Source organism: Zeugodacus cucurbitae, chromosome 2 (assembly GCF_028554725.1).
Source record: "Zeugodacus cucurbitae isolate PBARC_wt_2022May chromosome 2, idZeuCucr1.2, whole genome shotgun sequence".
NCBI lineage: Eukaryota > Metazoa > Arthropoda > Insecta > Diptera > Tephritidae > Zeugodacus > Zeugodacus cucurbitae.
In genome coordinates this window covers 66017621-66040481 of record NC_071667.1, presented here as the reverse complement: position 1 = coordinate 66040481, position 22861 = coordinate 66017621, and the positions used below count along the sequence as shown (strand labels likewise).

Here is a 22861-nt window from a genome sequence, read left to right as displayed (position 1 = left end):
TGGAAAACGTTTTTATAGCATGCACCAGCAATGCTAAAAACTGAAAATTTGTTTAAAATTAATTTCATATAAACAGTTTTATACAAAATAATGTACACGTTAAGGTCAAATTACGAAAAAATAATAAATTTTGAATTCGAAATAAAAATGTTTCGAAAAATTATTCTTGATGAGCCTTGTTTTTTAAATAAAATATATAAATATGTATGTCAATTTGTTGTTGTTGTAATGTTATGATTTTGCTAAAATAAATTTAAAGCAATAAATCCATATTTTATATAATTATATATTTCGCAGTAAAGTAAATACCAAATTTACTTTCAACATTATCAAAAACAAAAAAAGAAACACTTAACTTAGTATTAGGAAAAACTTAATAATTTTGAAGCTTCAATTTCGGCACCACATTCATACTGGTCAGTTCTTGGAAGAGTAGCTTACAGGCATATGGCATGGAAATTTTCGATACATTCGCCGAGGACTGACAGTAGTGACACCACGAGCAATATGCCAAACGGCCACAAGTCTTACAGACATCCACATCAAATGCATCGGATGAAATCATTAAACGTTCCATAATCAACATGCTGGCACCGTATGAAATCAAGCAATCACGTTCCATTTCACCCAAACGCAAACCACCTTCTCGACTGCGACCTTGTGTGGGTTGACGTGTGAGCACCGCTTTTGGACCACGTGCACGCGCATGCATTTTATCCTGCACCATATGCTTCAGTTTCTGATAATACACGGGACCGGAGTATATGTAAGCTTCCAGCGATTCACCAGTAATACCCGAGTAGAAGTAGTCTTTGCCCATATAATTAAAGCCGTGCTTGAAGAGCTCATCCTGTATGTCCTTACATTTGGAACCACCGAAAGCGGTGCCATAATGGAATTTGCCTTCTAACAGACCGGCCTTGCCACCCAGCAATTCGAGCGACTTACCCACTGTCATACGACTGGGGAAACCATGTGGATTCATAATCATATCGGGACATATACCATAATCGTTGAATGGCAAGTCTTCTTGATCAACAATCAAACCGGTAACACCCTTTTGACCGTGACGCGAACTGAACTTGTCGCCGATTTCAGGACGACGAGTTTGACGCAAAAGTATTTTGATAAGAAAGTCTTCTTCACCGTTAGCTGACACCATAACTTTTTCGATATAACTAGGTTCGGGACCTTTGTACGAGATAGGCACTGCCGTATAAGAGATCTGTAATATTAATGTTTTAAATTCAATAAAATTTGTTTCTTTAAAATCAAAATTAAATATTTACCTGCGATGTCTGTCCAGACTGCTCTATGGGATTGATTGAAGTCACCGCCGGCATTTCTTTGTTAATCAAAATCTGTTTATTTACAACCATTTCTCCCGGCGCTACAATGCCGTCGGTATCCAGTGCATCGTGTTTGAAAATAACCTTATTGGTGAGTGCGTCCTTCACAGGGCCCATAATACGATCGTATGTCTGATTTGCATAACGTTTAACAGTGCATTTGGAGTTCTTATAAATCAAACAACGTCCATAACCGCGATCTATCGACGCCTTGTTGAGAATGAGCGCATCTTCAATATCATAACCGGAGTAACTCATTACTGCTACTGTGGCATTCTGACCAGCAGGCAATTTATCGAATCCTGTCAGTTCAATGGTCTTCGACTTAACCATAGGCGCTTGCGGATAAACTAAATTATACATAAGTGTATCGATCCGATTTTTCTGGTTATAACCAATAACTCCCATCGCCTGTTTACCCATAGCACATTGGTAGGTGTTACGTGGACTCTGATTGTGATGTGGATAAGGGACAAGTCCCGCACAAACACCCAATAAGGTGAACGGTTCTATTTCCAAATGTGTTGTAGCATCGGCAGTGATATCGGCTTCATTCCAGGCAATAAATGAATCGTTTTCTTCGTTCACATCAAGATATTCTACTAAACCATCGTGCAGGAAGTCCTCAAATTTACGTACACCGCGCTTCAGTTCTTCAATGTGACGCTGTTCCACAGCTGGTTTGCCATTTGTGACTATAATATAGGGACGACAGAGTCGACCGCCATCTGTATGTATGTAGACACAACGCTGTGTGTGCGATGTGTGTATGGAAACGAACGGTCCTAGACGGCCTTTGCGACGCATCATGCGAAAGACTTGCACCAACCGTTTATAGCTAATTGTCAGACCGAGAATGTTACCTGTAATTATAAATAGAGATAATTATCAGTTATTCAAGGCAATTATATATTCACTTTACTTACCATTTATAAACACCAAGAAAACTTTGGAATTGTTAATTACATCGCCGCCAATTAAGCGTATGTCCTCCACACCAGCATTAAAAGCTAAACGTATAACTGGACCTTCGTCCACTTCTGTCGTTATGTGTGTCATTAGCGCCAAGTTCTTAACCAAACCACAAGCTTCACCTTCGGGCGTATCGGAGGGGCACAACATACCCCATTGACTTGGCTGTAGTGAACGAGGACCAGAAACTTTACGCGTTTTCTCGAATTGTGAGTTGACACGCGTCATCATACCTAACGCAGAAATGTAACTTAAACGTGACAGCACTTGTGTAACACCTGCACGTTCCATTTTGAAACGTTTAATTGTCCAATTGCCAGATGAAATAGCCGATTCCAAGCCAACAGTTATTTGAGCAGCACGCATATGCTTCACCACATCGAATTGAGCCGCCTTAACTTTGGGTATATTTTTGTCGGCAATCATTTTCAATTCCCAATTCATGCGCTTGAAAAGATCCTCGAACATCAATGATATTAGCGAACCAGCCAACTCCAAACGTTTATTGCCGTAGTAATCACGATCGTCAAAGGCAGTTGAATCCAGTTCAGCAGCCATAACACGACGCACCATCAACGACACATAAATCGATTTAATTTGGAAGTTGAAGTTCTCAACTGGAACGTGGGCCAATATGGTGGTGGTAAGTAATTCACGAGCTTCTTCGGCCGGTGTTTTATTTGCTGCACTTTGAAAACGCTTTACAACCAGTTTAGAGCCTAAAAATGAATTATTATTATAAATAATGAAATATATATGTTTTATATAACTTACCCATATACTCCAGTGCGCGTTGTTGTGTGAAAACCTTCAATTGAAATGACTCCAAAAGAGAGGGTGCAAATCGGTTTTGAGTCTCAGTATCTGTTCCAATCAAAGACATTACTTCTTGGTCGGATGTTACACCCATAGCCTTAAATATTACCGCAATCGGTATATCGTCCGTCATGGAATTGTGCTTTAGATAGTATTTACCATGTTTACTCAGTACCAAAGTACGTGATTTCTTTTCGTGTGTAGACGATGTCACTTGACATTGCACCGTACCATTAAACTCTTCGGTAATCATTTTATTCCAAGATAATTGTTCCTGAATGAGGATAACTTTTTCTTGCCCACGTACAACGAAATAACCACCTGGATCTAGTGGACATTCATTCATTTTGGCCAGTTCAAACTCCGATTTCCCTGATAGCACACAATTCGACGAACGCAACATCACCGGCATGCGTCCAATTAAAAGGTTATTTCTGATGATACGCTGTGCTCCACGCGTATATTCGATATCGACTGTGATGGGTGCAGAATAAGTTGTATCACGCAATCGGCATTCATGTGGTGTAGTAGCTTTTGTGATATTGTACCCATCCTCGATATCAGGTGTTCCAACACGTACATCTAAATATTTTAGGTAAAAAAGTGGATCTGCATCACTGATTACTGTTTGATTAGCTTCGACTATTTTTTTAATATCCACATTAACAAAATGATTGAAGGAATCAATATGCTGTTTGACTAGGCCTTTGACTTGCAAAAATGCCGGCACCAATTTCCACTTCTCCTCCAATGGTTTAATGGGTTTAGACCACGCTTTAGGATCACTGTCCCAAGTATTTTCTATACCGGTCTGATCACCCATGACAAATTAAGTTTCCGTTGCTATAAATTAAATTAAATAGCAGCGAATTTTTAAATGTGTAATTGCAAAAACTTTCAAACAAATGTATAGCCAGAGTGTTTGCACGCGGAATGTTCCTAACATATGATGCCCAAGTGTTGCCACATTTAAAAATAGTGTTAGTTGTTGTGTTAAATATTTTACTGCTAAGTTAATTGTATATGAAGAATTAGTTAATTTATTACTATAGAAATATTACTAACATTTATAGTTTGTATAAAAGGCTGTGCATCAAATTGAAAACATTACTTTGGTAATAATGAATTTGTAAAAAAATTATATTTCTCATGATATGGCAAGCTTTTATTATCATTGAGGAATGAAAACAAAATCAAAGATTAGAAAAATAACGAAAGACAATCCAAGAAACACGTCAAAATTTTTGATAGGAAAAAAATAATATTCTGTAATAATCTATCCAGAACTACATAGAATTTGGCATTGCTTAAATTAAAAAAATATATATATTTCTTCTAAATTTAGTGCAACGATAACAGGTAAACAAATTTAAGACCAAAGTATTTGCAAATAGTTGTATAAAGAATCTACATGTATTATTTTAAGGTGAAGATCTCGTATTAATCAATTGTACTTAGTGGAATACTTTCGTGGGTTTGTTGTTTACATAAACATATTTGGGTTCTTTTATTTTCAGAAGACTGGCTAATAATATCATTGTTAGTTAGAAATAGCCATTGCAAAATAGTTGGCCGTGTTGACACTATTATTATCATCCAAATACACTTATCAAAACCGTCGTAACTTCTCATAAACACTCTCACAGCACGAAATACTTCGTGGTATGCTCATCCGTTTCAAAGAGCTGAGTACGTCTGAGTAAGCGGAGCGAGTGTCGAGATAAAAACATAAGACACGACGTCAAGAGTCCACACCTCAACGCTTGGATCTAGGTATTTGTCGCCACAACAGTTCAGTTGTCGTCGCCACTTTGCTCGCGTTAAACGTGCCACCTTCAACTGATACAGAAGCGGTCTGATAACTGCTGACAAAAAAAAAACCAAAAACAAAAATAAAAAAATATTACGCACGCAGCGAACGGAAGTTATTGCGTACAATATAATATTCTAAATAAACATAAATTTCATTAAGAAATTAATACATTATGTCCGATAAAATCAGCGTTTGCATTGTAGGCTCCGGAAACTGGTAAGTTAATACCTTATTGTGTATTTTTATAAGTGGTTTTAGGTGTGAGTTGTTACACAAGTGTGCAATAATCGTGTTGTAGGTAGTTCAACAGCATGGCCAACGCGAAGCGGTTGGCGCGCATCTATGAAATGCACGCGATTATGGCGCACTGACACACAATGCAACTCCTACACAGCGTGCATAAGAAAAATTTAAGCACTACATTACGCATTATTATGTAACGCAATTTCATTTTGTTTTTATTAAATAGGGGTTCTGCAATTGCTAAGATTGTGGGTGTAAACTGTGCTACACTGCCACAATTCGAAAAATGTGTGACCATGTACGTGTATGAGGAGATGATCGATGGCAAAAAATTGACGGAAATCATAAATACAACCCATGAAAATGTTAAATATTTGCCAGGACATAAGCTACCAGAGAATGTGGTAAGTGTTAAGATAATGTTTGCAGCGTGCTTAAATATTGTTATTGTAGCATATTGTGCCCATTCATTGAGGTCTTTATATACAGCAAACAGTGTGATAACGTCAATAACTTGTAGGAAATTCACTGCTGATAACAAAATTATAGTAACACGCTGCCAAATGCTGCCGTATGACCTTTATATATGATATATCAAAACGTGTCTGTAATAGGTTAATATAATATATTAGTCATTCTTAGTATACCGCATTGGATTTACTTCTTGTTATCAACCAGTTGTGAGTGATAGGTGCGTGATGAAGAATATAATATGCCCTTGGCTTTGTGCATGATGATTCTTTATTTACTACAAAACATTCAACTGATATGCATAATTCAGATTTATAGTTCATTTGATAAAGTGTTAGATTATTTAAGCGTTTAGTAATATAAAGTGTACTCCATGAATAAAAAAAAAAACCTGAACAAATATGTGTCATACTGTCTAATTAGATATGACTGATGAGTATGAATTCTAGTTAATCAATTAACTCGAAAAAATTAATTGACCTATACCGTTTAATGGTTGTAATTAATTTGATATGCTTAAGTCAACTAGATTACAATTGATTTGTATGCAATCACTCTGGGGTTGTCATTCTTATTGGCACATGCATTGAAATGTGGTTACACACACCTACAATTTTAATTTATTTTGCACAGGAAATTTTGCTCAACTTTCAGTTTATAATAATTACCTCAATTAAGTGTAATCTCATTGCAATAGAAACAATGTTAAAAGACTTGTATTCATTAACACTGTTTATGTAATAAACTATAAAAATATAAACAAGTCTCCTGCACTTTGAAAACAATTATTTGCTTGAAGAGAATATTTAAGCTCTTTTGCGCTCTTCCTACCTATGTTTATATGTATTTTTAAAGGAAATGCTACCACTTTTAAATATATATACAACTTTTAATTCCATTCTTGTATGTAAAATAGTTTAAAAAATTTTTGAAAACCTTTTCGAAAACTTACATAAATGTTTGGTGCCACAGCAATTATTTCTGTTTAGAATGTATTATCTAATCAGACAATGACAATGAAATCTCTTTGCCATTTGTTTTATTGAGTTTATTTTGGTTTCTCGCCTCAATGCCAAAATGCATAATCGCTAATGCATTTCGTTGTGGTGGCCAAGAGCATTCGGCTAGTTGAGCAGCTGACATGCAACGATTGTCAGACACTTGCAGTTCGGTTGCCACGCTACCTTAGAACCACTGTAAATGCATTGCTTTGTCTAGTTTCAATTCGCTCACTAGCTGACTTTCTCTTCATTGGTGCAGCAGCTGTAAACATCACTTAAAAAGAAAAACCTTGAACAAATGTGAAAATTTATTTTTCTTGCATTTATTTGAAGTTTTCGTTTTAAATTCGTGTTTATTTTATTTATTTTTAAACCAATCTTTATTTTTTACTGTTTCTATGTAAGTTTTTGTATAGATATATAAGTATTTACACATACATATCGCTTACACTTGTGGTACAGGGTTTCGGTTAGCATTCTTCGTGTAGGTCAAGGCCGTGTGGCACTTTCATATATACATACATATGCACCTCCTCCATACCGCAGAAATTACGCAGCGCAAATGTAGTAGAGTTTATGTGCGATTTTCTTTTTCGCTTTTACTTTGCTTTTACTATTTTCTTTACTCTTACTTTTGTGTTTTTATTTTGATTTCGATTTTGATTTTTTTTTTTCTATTTCGTATTACTGTAGTGGGTGGTGTCATGTGTGGGTCATGGTGCTTGTTGTTCAATGTAGTGCATTACAATTGATTTTCTCTAACATTGATTGCTATTTTTAATGGCGTGCAAGTTGCAGGTGAAGGCTTCGTTTGCCAATGTCATGTCATTGTTATGTGCTTGTGTCTTCAGGAAGGCTTTTATTCTTCAGGAAGAGAAATATATTTAGTTATACATATGTGCTTTTATTGAATGCGGAGTTGACAAAACAAATGCAAGTACAGTTATACTTTGTGATAACATACTCCGTTGCTAATGTCATTAAAAATTAAATTTATTATTTGCACTATGCACTTGCACTTGTTGGTCGCTTTATCAGAGATTGCAAGTGAATATATATTTCTTAACATTCATATAAGAAAAAATAAAATTAAAAGTGCCTTATTTAAGTTCTATAGCGTGTGACTGTTTATGTGTATGTGGCCGTAGTCTTCTTGTTTTTACCAGTAATTACGAGTGTGATAAGCAGAAATGAGTTTTGACAAACACTCTGATAAGCAATTGTGAACTTTGAAAGTGAACTTGTGTTATTTTCCAAAGATTCTTATTTGATTAGCAACAGTAAACAATGCGCTGTTTGCGCGCTGAGTTGCTAATGCATTCTGAATATGAAGCAAGAATACAAATAAGCATTAAAACTTATTTATATGTTTAAATATACATATATAGTATATATGTATCTTATTATACTTATACTTATTTTGGCTTTAAGCCAAATTAAGCGTTATCTGCTGCAACAGCATATTTAATCCTCCCATTTAAATCTTAGAATACACACATAAATAGCTGCTATCCATGCAGAAATAAACAAATAATTTATCTTTTCTTTATTCAATTAAACATCAATGCATTCAACAAAAGTTGTTGAACTTCCAACATTTAATTCATCAAATTTATTTTTATAACTCAAAATAAATTTTTCCAACCCACAAAGCATTCGTTCGGGGGTGAGTCATATCAACAACATAAAAACACTTAAATAATATACCACAACAACCACATTATGCCACCACATACTATCCCACTCAAGGTCTGACCGCAATTGTATTGCTTGAATTGGGGCAAAAGTGCGCATAATTGTCCGAATTTCGAACACTTAGAAATTATTAATGAATAACTACAAGTTCTTGGCCGTAGAAGTGAAAAAAAATGAAAATAAATTTGCCTCCAAATTGTCGGAACATTAATTAGTGGGCGTATTACACACTGACAAACTGCACAATATTGCTATAATAACAACAACAACAACAACTACCAATTTGTACGTAACAAGTCATTGACTGACCGCTGGTTGATTGAACTTGTCTGAAATGCAATGCTAGTAATTGCTTAGGCGGTTTTTTTTTTATATCAACGTAAATGCACACTACTCGCCCAGGCTACAGTTACGGCGTTTAATTTCCCATAAAAAGTGGTATAAAAGCTTGCTTGGCATTTTTAGCCACATTAATGCTTATTGAATATGTTCATCGCATATTTTATCTGTATGTTTTCTAGCGCTTTCAGGTTATTGTTTGCATTTTTTTGTTTGCTTCTGTTTAGCATAATATGGCGCACACATTTTTGTACCCGCTTGTAAGCAATAAGTTTCGTATTCAAATTGTAGCAATTTGGTATGCGTGTTTGCTGTATACATATATATATACAGATCTGTATATATATGTTGCTATGTACGTATGTATTTACACATCTGTATGTATCAAACGCTCTCATTATTAGTTTTCCTGTTTCGTTTTTTTTTTTTTTACTTCTGTTCAGATATTTTGAGACCAAACAAGCTCTTTTTAATTTTTCTATCGCTTTTCGCTTTTGTTTTCGCATTTTTTCTGTGTGTTTTTTTTTGTTTTTGACTACACCTCTGTATTTATATATAAATTAGCGTTTTCTTGAGATTATTTTCATTAAGTTGACATTGCCAAGGGGCATGACAAAGAATATATTAAATAAAAATGAATTGTTTATTATGCAAATAAATAAGTTGGTGTATACTGTTTTTATATAATATACCTATTAAATTATAATTGCTGAAAAAAAAAACAAATATTTTGCAGTTGAATGTATTTCACATGTGTTAACTGCAATAAGTGGTTAAATATACTGCGGCCCAATTTTTTTTTTACTGTTAGAAAATAATTTATTTGCAACTAGTTTTCGTATTTAGATGAAAATAAGGAAATTTTTTTATTTAAAAAGTTTTACAAATAAATACTGAACCACTATTATTCCAATAATTATCTCTATATTTCCGTCAATGTATGCTCTACTATGCATTTAGTTCCTTTTCCTCAATAAATTTATTTTCTTTTAGTTCAATCATACGATCGGTGTTATATAATAATGCCGATACTTGATATTCAGTTACAAAATATTATTATTTTATTACAAATTATTGAAGAAATCAAGTATTAAATTAAGTAATCGAGAACATATTTTAAGTTTTTAATTTATTTCAAATTTTAAATTTTTTAAATTAAAAAGTTTAAGTTCATGTTTAGAAGAAAAAATTAATAATTTAAAACAAAAAAATTTAAATTTATTATACTAAAATATTTCTAAACTAGACTAAACATTCTTAACTCACACTCTCTCTCTCTCTCTTATATCACGAAAAGCGAGAGACTCTAGAGTCTAGACAGTGAAATATTCAAAACATTTACTCAATTCCTACTTGTTTAATGTGTAGTCACTATCAGTCACGCTAATAGAATATTTATTTGGTTTCAACATTTCATGCTTACAAAGCGTTTGTTTACAAACGTACGCTCTAAATATGTATGTAAATATAAGTGTGTATGTGTGTATCACTTTGATAGCCCTTTTGATACTTGGCCTAATTTTTTCATATTGTTTTTTAAGTTTTATATAGTTTATATTATAATTCTTACATTTTAAAGAACTTCCTCAACAGATTTGCATAATTAAATCGTTGAAATTGTTAATAAAATAATTCCATATACAGCTTGATAGCAAAAAAGTGCTAAGTCTAGATAAGTTGTTTAAGCAAGTTTCGATCAAAATAGAGATATGAGACTGAAATATGTACATATCTCAATGTATATTTACCTACAGGTTAGGTTAGATTGGTCTGGTAGGCCTGCACGCCACGCATAAACCAGTTATGGTCCTTAGCGATACCATATGGAGTGCCTTCACATATTCCCTGAGTTGTAGTTATCAATTAGGATGCCTGCGCTTGTCTTGCGAATTTTAAGAGATTATGAGGCCTCGCTGACGATATCTCCTTCAACTTATCGTATTGTGGCGCCCTTAAATACCTGAATCGTTGTCTCGCTAACGCAGGACAAATGCACAAGTGATGCTCCACTGTTTCCCTGGTGCCCTGCTCTATACACCTACCGATCTTACATCCCATCTTATTGGCGTGTGCCGCTACAAGAATGTCCAGTGGCCAGTAAGAATGTCCTAAAGACCTTTATATCTAGTGCCAGTAGGAACCTTGTATATTTCCGATTTACTTTTAGTATGTATTAAATTTCCATATGTATATAATTAAAGACGTGTGATACATACATATATATATATACAAACCTTGTATATAATTAATAAATTACGATAAAGTTAAATACTATTTAGGCCATAAATGAACTTTATCATTTAAATGGGGCAATTGATAAACGAAAGATATAAAAGCCGCTTTGGTTTTAACGCAGTTAAGCAGTTGCTAATGCAGACAGTTATTAAATAATTCTATATTTTTTAGTTGCTTTATTAAGGGGTTATATACAGTTAGAATTTTCAAAAAATCGATTTTTTTTATTTCATTTTCTTAATGTACATATATTTAAGAATACACACAGAAAATTTCATATCGTTCCGGTGAATATTTTCAAAGTTACAAGCAAATGAAAAATTTGAAAAGGCGTTTCAGAGTGCTTGGAAGTACAAGGTCCAAACTTTAAACGCGTTTTTCTCAAAATGGTGTTTTCAAAGTCGGTGACCAACATTACTCGAAAACGGCTAGACCGATTCGTCTCAAATTTTAACTCTCCGATAAATATTTTTTTTTATAAACAATTTAAGGCCGAAATTTCGGTGAAGAATCGATTTTTTTTTTTAGAAACCGCCATTTTGTCAAAAATTTTTATTTTGCTTATTCCTTCGATTAATTACTAGATTTAACATTATTTTAACGAAATCTGTTTGGTTTTTTAATTTCGGATGATCCAGTTCCGAGATATAGTGGTCACCGCAAAACCTCTTTTTTGAGAGGAGCTCCTGGATATCAGCTGTAGCTATTTTTCAAATAAATATTTTTACTAGTACTAAGTCTTAAAATACAGTTAAAAGATACCATAATATGTGTATAAATTTTTGGATCAATAAATTAAAAAGTTTTCTCAGAAAAAATTCTGGAAAATTCACTTTTTTCGGTCGTCTAACTGTATATAACCCCTTAATGCTATTGAAAATATAGCTGTACGGTGTTGCTCTAATAATGCATGCATAAAGCTATTGGGATTGACCGCTCAATAAAAAAATTATAACAAACTAACAAGACTTTCAATTGTCTCCGTCAAAAAAACAACAATAACCAAAGAGCATGAGCGCCGAAAATGCAGTAAATATGTATGTATTCACATGCATTTGATTTGAATAACACCAAACACATTGCTAAGGAAAATAATTTATTTTCAAATTGATTACATTTGTAAAACCTCATTAGCATGAACTTGAATTTCAATTACAAAAACACGCTTTTAAATACAAACACACATACATACATACAAACATCTGCTTCTTTTGGAGTCTTTTCACAGCTATTTTGGTTAAACAACTACGAAATATACCTTTAAACACGTATTGCTACATGCAGATGTATGTATGTGTGTACATATATAAATTGTAATAAAAATTCTTCTACCAACCTAATTTATTCTACATGTGTATGTATGTATGTATATAGCAGACAATCTACAACCAAAAAGTAAACAAATTTATAAAAACAACACCAAATTACATAACAGAAACATATGTACGAACAAGCGCTAATCACTTTGTTGTATTCTACACGCTCCAGCTTTTGACGCTGTCATATAAATTAAGCGTTTTAAGCGAGAGCCTGATATATGAGACAATTATACGAAGGCGTGATTCTACATTGTAGCGCAGCTTTCGTTAATCAGCTGTGCCAGATAACGCTGCTACAATTAAATAATTCTTGCCTTAAGCCAGAGTTACTTGCAAAATAGTTAAGCTTTCAAGTTTACAAAAAAAATAAAAATAATCAAAAATTCAAAGTACGTATGTACTTATCTGTATGTACACATGTATGTATCGATAATATTTCTAAATCATTTCTATAATTATGACAATCGTGTTTGCCTTTGTACTCTGTTAAACTATATATTTACATACTGAATATGAACACTCAACTGCACACATATGCATTTGTATGTACATAGATACATGTGTTAGTATTTATTTTATTAGTATTCTGTCTATGGAAGTTTTCTACCCAACCAGTTTCAAACACACCGCAATGATAATCATATTCACTCTTCTCCTACTTATCAACTTGTTTGCTTGCCGGCTCTTTAGTTAATTAATTATTCTCGTTCGATTTTTATTTTCTTTTCCGTAAAGTTGTACTCTGTACTATGGACGTATTCATATTACTCGTGCCGATCATTTTTGTTATTATTGTTTGCTGTTAGCTTATCAGTTTTTGAATTTCAAATTAGCATGCAGAGATGCGGGTTTAGTAATGGATACCAAGATAAGAATATATATCTACAAGCCCGCATATCGTTGAATTTTAAATATGTTTGATAATTGTTTACAGTGTTGGACGAAAGTGTGGCATTAACAATTTTTAAAATGAAGTTCAGTTATACTCAGCTATTTTAACTTTCTCTACTCTCTGGTACTCATATTTTAATTAGTAATTTCACGCTTAAAAAGATATGTTAAGGGGTTATATGTATATGTTGAAGACGAAAAAATCGATTTTTTTTTTATTATAATATATATCTTCTTAAGAATCTTATCTCAAATCTTTTTATAGATATTTAAGCAGTAGAAACGAAGTTATAGCGTTTTGCATCTTGCTCTGCTACACTAGACAAAAGTGTACTTGAAACTTTAAATACGATTATCTGGAAATCATATTTTCCCGAAAACGTCGCTGAGCGATTTAATTTTTTCGAATTTTCATATCAATCGGATGAAAAAGTAGACTTTTTGAAAAAAGCATTTCCGTTTGGAGAAACAAATTTTTTTAATTTTAATGAATCGTTCAAGATCACCACAAGTCCCCATACTAACGAAATTTGTTTGGTTTTATGCTTTCAGTTGAGCTGATGGACGAGAATAGTAGTCACGGCAGGTGTCTTTGAAAAAAAAAACGCGTTTTGCGTTAAAAGTTATAACTTTGACAGTTATTAGTATTTTTTTATGTTCTTGAGCTGATTTTAAGGATTAGATATTGTACTACGTAAGGCATATACCAAGTATTCAATAAAATATGGCTACATACCTCTTCCTCATTTTCACGCACCTCAACTTACCCTTAAGATAAATAGCACTTAGAAAATTGAAGCACTAGTTGTTGTTGTAGCGGTTATCCAAACCTGCCTGAACCGGCAAGCCTAAATTAATTGTCATCGAAGGCATAACGGGAGGGACAGGTTTCGACAGGATCGGAATTCAAAAGGAAAGTGGTGTTAGATGAGTGTGGTTTAGGGGGATACAAAAAGGTGGACATGATAGTTGAAGCACTAGTCTTTAATGCTGCCTTAAACTCTGAATCAAAAGATCTGCGGTCTGCTCATAAAGTTCCCACAACCGACCTACATGTATAGATCGAGTGATTCGAGCTTATCCCAATTCTGCTACATCGACGAATTTACATATATTTAATGCAAAAACAGATGGCAAGATAAAAACTAATATTTGAGACCTGATTTTCATATAAATAAAATCCAGTTTCAATATATGAGAATTTTCATTTCTTGATGCAAAAATTCCAAAAAATATAATTCTAAAACCTTAATGCATTCTTTCCATACCCATAAACGGTATTTAAAGGTGTTATATTGCAATAAATTACAATTTCATTTATTTCACTCTAAAAATATGCATTTTTATGACTTTTCGGTGATATTAAAAACATTTATGCACACACACACACACACACTAACATATATAGCAGGTAATAAAGTAAATATTTGCTCTTATCGATTTAAGCTATATAACCGCATATTGTTTGCCAATATATTGCCTTTACGATTATTGTTATTAGTTGGACAGCGGCGCCAACGCTATTAACACTTACAAGTGCATATCTTCTAATCATATTTGTGACTAAGCGTGTTAACAAAAAAAAACACTTGTTCATTAACTGTTATTTGTTTTTTTGCTTTTGCACAGGTAAATTAGACATTTAGACGCCGTAATCAATCTTTCTATATTCAAAGTTTTTCTTCATTTTAATTACTATCACGACGTGCTCGTTGTGAAGTGATCAATCAACTTAATGAGCTTATTGCTATTCATAAATCACATCACTCTATATTACATTAATAACTTTTATTTATTACATATTTTTCATAATTTTTTTTCTAGATCGCTGTACCAGATTTGATTGACGCCTGCAAAAATGCCGACATACTCATCTTCGTCGTGCCACATCAGTTCATTCCGAACTTCTGCAAAACCCTTTTGGGTAAAATCAAGCCAAATGCCATTGCCATATCACTAATTAAAGGTTTCGATAAGGCCGAGGGTGGTGGCATCGACCTGATTTCACACATCATTACACGCCATTTGAAGGTTATATAAAAGTCAAAACAAAATTTCCAAATTTATTATAAAAAAATGCTCCAATACTTGTAGATTCCCTGCTCCGTGCTTATGGGCGCCAATTTGGCCAATGAAGTGGCACAGGGTAACTTCTGTGAGACCACAATTGGTTGCCGGGACATTAAGTATGCCAAAACTCTACGTGATCTCTTCCAATCGCAAAACTTCCGTGTGGTTGTGGTGGACGATGCTGATGCCGTTGAAGTTTGTGGTGCGCTCAAGGTTTGTACAAAATATTATATTTATATTTAATATAATAATATTATAAGTTAATTATAAAACATTTGCCTTTACCGTTATAGAACATTGTTGCCACCGGCGCTGGTTTCGTCGATGGTCTAGGTTTGGGTGATAACACCAAGGCGGCGGTTATCCGTTTGGGTCTGATGGAAATGGTACGATTTGTGGATGTCTTCTATCCAGGCAGCAAACTGTCGACGTTCTTCGAAAGTTGCGGCGTTGCTGATCTGATTACCACCTGCTATGGTATTTAGTTATTTAAAAATATTTTTTTTTTTTTATATAAATAAATTACTATTATCCGTTTTGTTGTCGTTCACCAGGTGGCCGTAACCGTCGCGTTGCAGAGGCTTTCGTGAAGACCGGCAAAACTATTGTAGAACTAGAAGCTGAGCTGCTAAATGGTCAGAAATTGCAAGGTCCACCCACCGCCGAGGAAGTGAACTACATGCTGAAAAATAAGGGCTTGGAAGACAAGTAAACATTGAAATTTTGCTCACAAACAAAATACAATAACTCAACGTTTATGTTTTCGTTTCAATTATCATTTACAGATTTCCACTCTTTACGGCCATACACAAAATCTGCACAGGTCAACTGAAAGTTCAAGATTTAATTGATTGCATACGTAATCATCCCGAGCACATGTAAGTTAATTGTGTTCTTTAGCGTTACTTTTCCACTCTACAGTTAAGCTTAATTAACCAAATAATCCCACTATCCAAAAAACAAAAAAACGAAATTCCACTTAATGCTAAATTATCCCACTATTTAATGCTTCTGCTGCTATGTACATAAATACTTGCCTTCTTCTTTGTGATATAATTTGCAAATTATGTAGTTCACCTTCGTTGTTGCACGTTTTATTGTTTATTTGTACTTATTTGCTTTGCTGTAAGCTTTTTAAGTTTGTTAATAATTAGCGTTAGCCTTTTAATTTTCGCTTATTTCTTAACTAACTTTAAGTACTATTTAGAAGATATACATATATATAATGACTTTAAATACACTGCTGTTGGACACCAAAATTTGTTATTTTATTTACTTGCCCACACCACACAATCACTTACTAACGGCGCACAAGAAATATTCAAAATTTAAAACAAAAAAAATATGTTTTTTAAAAAAATATTGAGTCGAGTATACTGCTTGGACTAGCTTAGCTTCGGCAGCGCTTGAAAACGCATGATTGTTGGTGACGGTGGCGATAACTGAAATTTTTTCAGCCAGATTATATTATAAATTTTATTTGTATATATTAATGTTTAAGGCTGCTTCTCGTCACTGTGAAAAGCTTTTTACGCCGCACTTTGGGGGGTGCAACTATTTATTTTATACATACATATATAATTTTATACTCTCGCAACCAAAAAAATAGTATGCCATATACCATGACTAAGCCCTAAATAAAGCAATGAAAGTAAAATTTAGTACAAACGATTGTTCTAGGAAGGGGCATATTTGGATGTAATTTTTTTGTGAAAGTGGGCGTGGTCCCGCCCCTAATAAGTTTTTGTACATATCTCGTAAACTATTAAAGCTATATCAAACAAACTCTTCAGAGTCGTTTCATTTAGGCACTTCCCTATACAGTCTAAAAATGGAGGAAATCGGATTATAACGATGCCCACTTACCATACAAGGGTTATGTTGAAAACTACTAAAAATGCTTTAATTCAGTAAGGAAAAATCGTAGAATCTTAAACCACATCTCCGAAACTACTCGACCAATTTCAGTGAAATTCGGTTTGTAAAAATTTCCTTGCATCCCAATGAAATGTTGTGAAAATAGGCCAAACCGGTTTACAATCACGCCTACTTCCTATATACCAGAACTTTGAAGTCGTTGATATAAAAGTAAGCACTAGTGAAGATATAGGAACAGAATTTTGCATAAATACTGCTTTTATAGTGTGGAACCACCTGTCTAAAAATCGCCAAAATCGGACCATATGTTTTCAAGGCCCCATATCGAAAATCTTTTTTTACCGACAATATAGGTAAGTCTCTAAGGTATTTTGAAGAAATTTTTAGAGAATATTTTGTTTCTAATAATTCCGTCATATGTCTCCGTGCCAAAAATGGGTGAAATCGGGTCATAACTTCACCCAGCTCCCATATAACTAATATTAGGTATGAGCTATTTCCAACTTTCAATGTACTTAATACCATATATACGACGAATATATGGGTCAAAATGTGTGTTATCTTAATAAGAAACTATATAAATAAATTGCGAGAGTATAAAATGTTCGGTTGCAACCGAACTTAGTCTTTCCTTACTTGTTTGTTTTATGATCAGGCTGTTTACTACTACTGCCTGTGCTTAATACGAGTGTTTAATTTTTATTGTGGCATTATTTGTATATTATATTTAAATGCTAAACTCAGATTTGTTTGTAAACTGAGTTTATGTGGTGAAAAGTGCTTTTACGGACACTCATGCTTTCTGCACAAAGGTTTGTATTTGTTTAAGTAATGTATATATTTTTTTTTCTATTTTTTTCGCTTTCACTATCATTTCATATATTTTTAATTCATTTCATTCTATTGCAGATATCATCCCACAAACATTTTTCCACTCTAAAATCATTTATGCATGCCTCAAGTACGTTGTGTTTGCCCCCATTTTATGTTTAACCATCTCAAAGCATTACTAACAAACTAACCAGCATATTAACTTCAAATTTGCAACAATCAACTTTCTCGAATTGTCAAAACTTTCATGCATCGCAACGCTAAACACAATTTTACACATTTTCCATTTCTCTTAGGGACGAGCCCATTATTGTGCAACCAAAATTGTAATTTCCCACACAGCGTTTGTCACACAAATTATATATATTTAAACTAAATATATATAAAAAGTCACGCAACTAATTGGATTAACGGAAAAAAAATTAACCAAAAGGCATGTTTAAAAGCGCAATAAAGTGCGAGCGAGCGATAGAGAGAGAGAGAGAGAGATATAGAGGGAGTGAAGAGTTAGAGAGAACGTTTCCAAATTGCACACTTACTTAAACACAGTTCTCTGATGCAAGCAAGGACTACGAGGGCATAAAATAAAATAAAAAACATATATTTTTCGGCGTCGCACTTCACCCATCTTTCCACGCATCCATCAATACCACCATATCAACCAACAAACAGTCTCATAAACGTTTGCCGCATTCATCACCCCTCAGTATAAGTGTGCACGAGGAGTATATTTTCGTGATTCTTGCGCATAACAGCTAACCTATTGCATTGATTTTCTGCAGTGCAGTTCTATATGTATTTGTATACATTATGTTACTTGAAGTATATTGTATATTATGAAGTCTGTATATATATATATATATATATAGTATATGCCAGATATATTTGTAAATAGCTATAAATCACTTTTGCATTGAATGTTTAATTCTATATTTGTTATATTGATAAAAATTAATTTTATAACAAAATTGTTAATAATAAAAAGAAATGGTTTTGTAAAAAAAATCGTAACATTGCAATCATTCATTACATATCACGTCACCCTGTTCGGAAACACTATTGAGTGGTTAAATGCTCAGTAAAAATATTTTGTAGGAGTTGTAGTTGGCAATCCAATGTTATTTTTAAACATTTTATGTGTTTATAAACTCGTCTAAAAATTTATTTAATTTGAAAAAATTTTAAATCAAAGAAATATTCAAAATTAGTAGTAGACGTGTGGATTGCTACCTGACCAATTAACACATATTTTGCTTATTGACGAAGCCATTAGCCAGAAATGAGCCTCACCGCTACGAAGGACGTAGGGCTCTTAAAGTTGAGGCCATTGATTCCCAATTTCGGTAGTAAATTTTAAAAATTTCGACTCGTTGGATCGTATATATTTCCATGATGAAATGGCAAACTTTACTGAAGAGAAATGTCGAAGCAGCATGAAAATAAAATATGACGTCGTTTGCTGTCCCTACTACTTTTTGTAGCATTCCTTTAGAAAAAAACCTTTATTTGAAAGGAAAATGTCGATGAGTAACACCATTTGCAACATAACTAATATTGCTAATAGAGGAACCAGATTATAATTATACTCTCGCAACCTGTTGCACAGAGTATTATAGTTTTGTTCACATAACGGTTGTTTGTGTCACCAAGAAATAAAAGAGTTAGATATGGGGTTATATATATATAAATGATCAGGATGACGAGTGGATTTGAAATCGGGATGTCTGTCCGTCCGTCTGTCCGTCTGTCCGTGCAAGCGATAACTTGAGTAAAAATTAAGATATCTTAATGAAACTTGGAACACATATTCCCTGGCATCCTGAGGAGGTTGCTTTCGAAAATGGACAAAATCGGTCCACTGCCACGCCCACAAAATGGCGGAAACCGAAAACACATAAAGTGACATAACTAAGTCATAAATAAAGTTATTAAAATAAAATTTGGAACACAGGATCGCATTAGGGAGGGGCACATTTGGATGTATTTTTTTTGGAGAAGGTTTTTTGTATTTATCTCGCAAATCAATAAAGCTATATAAACCAAACTTTCTGCAGTCGTTTCTTTTAGCCACTTCTTAATGCAGTCCCAAAATGAAAGAAATCGGATAATAACCACGCCCACCTTCCATACAAAGGTTAGGTTGAAAATTACTAAAAGTGGGTTAACTCACTAACGAAAAACGTCAGAAACACTAAATTTCACATAAGAAATGGCAGATGAAAGCTGCACTCAGATGTTTAAAAAATGGAAAATGGGCGTGGCGTCGCCCACTTATGCGCCATATCTCTGGAACTACTCGACCGATTTCAATGAAACTTGGTAATAGTTTCCTTACATCCTATAAACCAGAATTTTAAGACGATCTAAATAGTTTACTTTACAATATATAAATTAAGCACTAGTGAAGATATCGGTGCAGAACTTTGCACAAAAATGGGTCAAATTGTGTATTATATAATATTAATAAAGTTAAATAAATTGCGAGAGTATAAAATGTTCGGTTACACCCGAACTTAGCCCTTCCTTACTTGTTTTTAATCAAAATTATATTTTGTAGAAGTTTAGGGGTTTTACAAAATTTTTTCATTTAGTAAATTTGTTTTTTCACTTGAACTATTTTGTTTAGGAGTTTAAGAATTGTCTTTACTAAAATTCTGTTATTTATTGAAATTTGAGAAAAGTAAATTAATTAACCTATTGGTTAAAAAATCATGGGCGCTTAAAAGTGAAGATTTTTGTTTTTTTATAGCTTTAAATATTTTTTTAAATAGTTGTGGTTAAACTATAAATCCGGATCCTTTTCACATCGCTTTGATTATATTACAAAAACTTCACAAAAATTGAATATGTTCTGCTGGCAAACCAAATTGGTTGGCTTTTAAAAAGTTTAAAAATAAAAAAATACAAATAAAAAATTTCGCCAAAAAAATTATAATTTCCAAAGTTATAGCAGTTGGTGTTGATCCAGTTCCAAACAAGGTCCTTGCGGTCATAAGTCTATGGAGATTCATCTAAACTCAAGCGGAAAAGAAAAATTAGTTTTATAAATAGATAATCCTGGTGAAACTTTTTTTTTTAATTTCAGAAAACAAAATGGCGGCCTGAGGAAATTTTTTTCGATATTTTCGGGAAAAATAAACAGTTAATTGATCTTAAAAAATCGATACAAAAAAGCTTCGATCATGCCTAGGATTATTATGTATTACAAAATTATAAATACTAATAAAATTTTTTTTATTTTGAAGATATGAAGGTAAATGCAAAAAAAAAATGTTTTTTTGAAAATCCTGACTATCCCTTAACATACAACACATAACCATGACAAATCATTCATTTCCATATTATCAACCAGTTTTAGCTAGACTTACCCTGTCGTTTTTTTATTAAAAAATATAAATAAAATCAAAAACCTTCAATGTCAACAAATTAATGTTTTATGCGCTAAACTAAGTGTTACAGCAAGTTGAAAAGACACACTTTGTCTAGAACGGCTAGGCGTATGCTTTGCGCTGTGATGTGCTATGCTTTAATGCTTCAAAACTAAAAAACAAAAACCTAAAATAATAATTATAACAACAATAAAGTAAGACAACAACACAAATACAAAATATTGATGAAAATATTGGAAGTGATTTTCAATTTAAAACGCTGCTGCTGAAGACACACATTCAAAACGTATGTATGCATTACCTTCCCCTCTCTGTACAGTTCGACTGACAACAAACAAAGATTGGTTTTATCCCCTCCGATTGGCATGTTTAGCACATATTGTAATACTAAATGAATAACTTCGCAATGCTGAATTATTATTATTTTCTCTCTCTCTTCTTATGTCTTTTATTTCACAGGCAAAATCTCTAAATAAAAAAAATAAATAAATATGTATGTAAGCAGTGTATAATGCAATTGCATGACATGTACTAGACACACACACACACACAAAAACACAAATATACGTAAATGATAACTGCTGAGAAAAACACAAAAATAATAATATGTGTGGAAAAAAAACTGCACATTTAATCAAGCAAAAAACAAACAAAAAACTAAAAAAAAATTATTTATTTATAATTAGTGTATTAGCAAAATTTTTCAATTCGCTTTTAATTATTATTTAAATGAATGTGTTAATTTTAAAGCCATGCCACTAAACCCGAAGCGTTGTGCCAAGTGCCCGGTACATTGAAGCTGCAGCGCATACAACTGTGATTTGTTTTTAACGCATAAAAACCAGTGAAATGGCCAGTAAATCAACAGGCAGCAAAATCAAAAGCTTAAATATGTAGTTTAATTACAAAAACAAAAATGAAAAATAACAAAAAAATATGGTTAAAAAATGATGGTGCTGTAAAACGGTAGTTGGATAGACCACGAAGTTACACGAAGATAGAGCGATATTGTTAAGCGGTTGAATTGCACAAAAATAGCCTAACTTCACTTAACAATTTTTGACAAAATCAAAAAAAATTACAGTTTTTCCGCAATCAAGAACAATTAAAAAAAAATATTTTATAAATAAAATTGGTTAATTTTAGTTAAGAGAATTGCTGAAGCTCTCTTAATTGCAAATATGTTTAAATATATATATTTCTTGAGAACTTTGATAGTTTGGACGCGAAAATGTACCTAAAAATTTAGCGCATAAGTAAACCACAGCTAGTTGTTGTTTCTCACCCCACCAAACAAAAAAAAAAAAAAAAAAAAAATAAAAATGCAGATTTTAAATTGTAAATATGTAGATTGTGTATAAGAGAGTAAGTTAATCAGTCGATCGGTGGCATAAATGTCTGATATACAGAGATATAGTTTTCGAGCAGTTTAAGTAACAACACACAAAAACAACAAAATATTTAAATATCGAAATGAAACAAAAATAAAAGACACAAACACACTGAAGTTGCAGCGCTTTTTAATTGAAAATATCAATAAAGGTAGGAA

At 33.0% G+C, this 22861-nt stretch overlaps 2 protein-coding genes across 7 annotated transcripts in view; one reads left to right on the top strand and one right to left on the bottom strand.

Moving 5' to 3' along the window:
• Positions 1-266: 266 nt before the first annotated feature.
• On the bottom strand, positions 267-4089 carry LOC105219857 (DNA-directed RNA polymerase III subunit RPC2). The gene is made up of 4 exons (XM_011196202.3): positions 3096-4089; positions 2276-3040; positions 1290-2212; positions 267-1225 (listed from the first exon to the last, which is right to left on the bottom strand). The coding sequence occupies exons 1-4, from the start codon at positions 3958-3960 to the stop codon at positions 374-376; spliced, it is 3405 nt and encodes a 1134-aa protein (XP_011194504.1). The 5' UTR covers positions 3961-4089; the 3' UTR covers positions 267-373.
• A 250-nt stretch (positions 4090-4339) lies between these two features.
• The window catches only part of Gpdh_0 (glycerol-3-phosphate dehydrogenase [NAD(+)], cytoplasmic), a 53421-nt gene continuing 34899 nt past the window's right edge, over positions 4340-22861 (top strand). The window contains exons 1-9 of one of the 6 annotated variants that reach the window (XM_011196208.3): positions 4345-4496; positions 4655-5166; positions 5420-5597; positions 14969-15175; positions 15239-15427; positions 15508-15691; positions 15769-15922; positions 16000-16092; positions 21772-22819. In XM_011196208.3, coding sequence (XP_011194510.1) covers positions 5123-5166; positions 5420-5597; positions 14969-15175; positions 15239-15427; positions 15508-15691; positions 15769-15922; positions 16000-16092; positions 21772-21784 — 1062 coding nt within the window. In that variant the 5' untranslated portion in view covers positions 4345-4496; positions 4655-5122 and the 3' untranslated portion in view covers positions 21785-22819. Of the gene's footprint in view, positions 4497-4654; positions 5167-5419; positions 5598-14968; positions 15176-15238; positions 15428-15507; positions 15692-15768; positions 15923-15999; positions 16093-18001; positions 18158-18219; positions 22820-22861 lie in introns of those variants that run through there. The other 5 variants (XM_011196206.3, XM_029045378.2, XM_054225638.1 and 2 more) reach the window with 5 other exon arrangements.

What these genes read in the sequence shown, in the direction of transcription:
- LOC105219857 (XM_011196202.3), bottom strand. Translation starts at nt 3,960, where the DNA reads ATGGGTGATCAGACCGGTATAGAAAATACTTGGGACAGTGATCCTAAA. An exon ending in ACGCGCACTGGAGTATATGG is followed by an intron (nt 3,041 to 3,095) that starts GTAAGTTATATA and finishes ATTCATTTTTAG; the next exon opens with GCTCTAAACTGGTTGTAAAG. An exon ending in TTTCTTGGTGTTTATAAATG is followed by an intron (nt 2,213 to 2,275) that starts GTAAGTAAAGTG and finishes TTATAATTACAG; the next exon opens with GTAACATTCTCGGTCTGACA.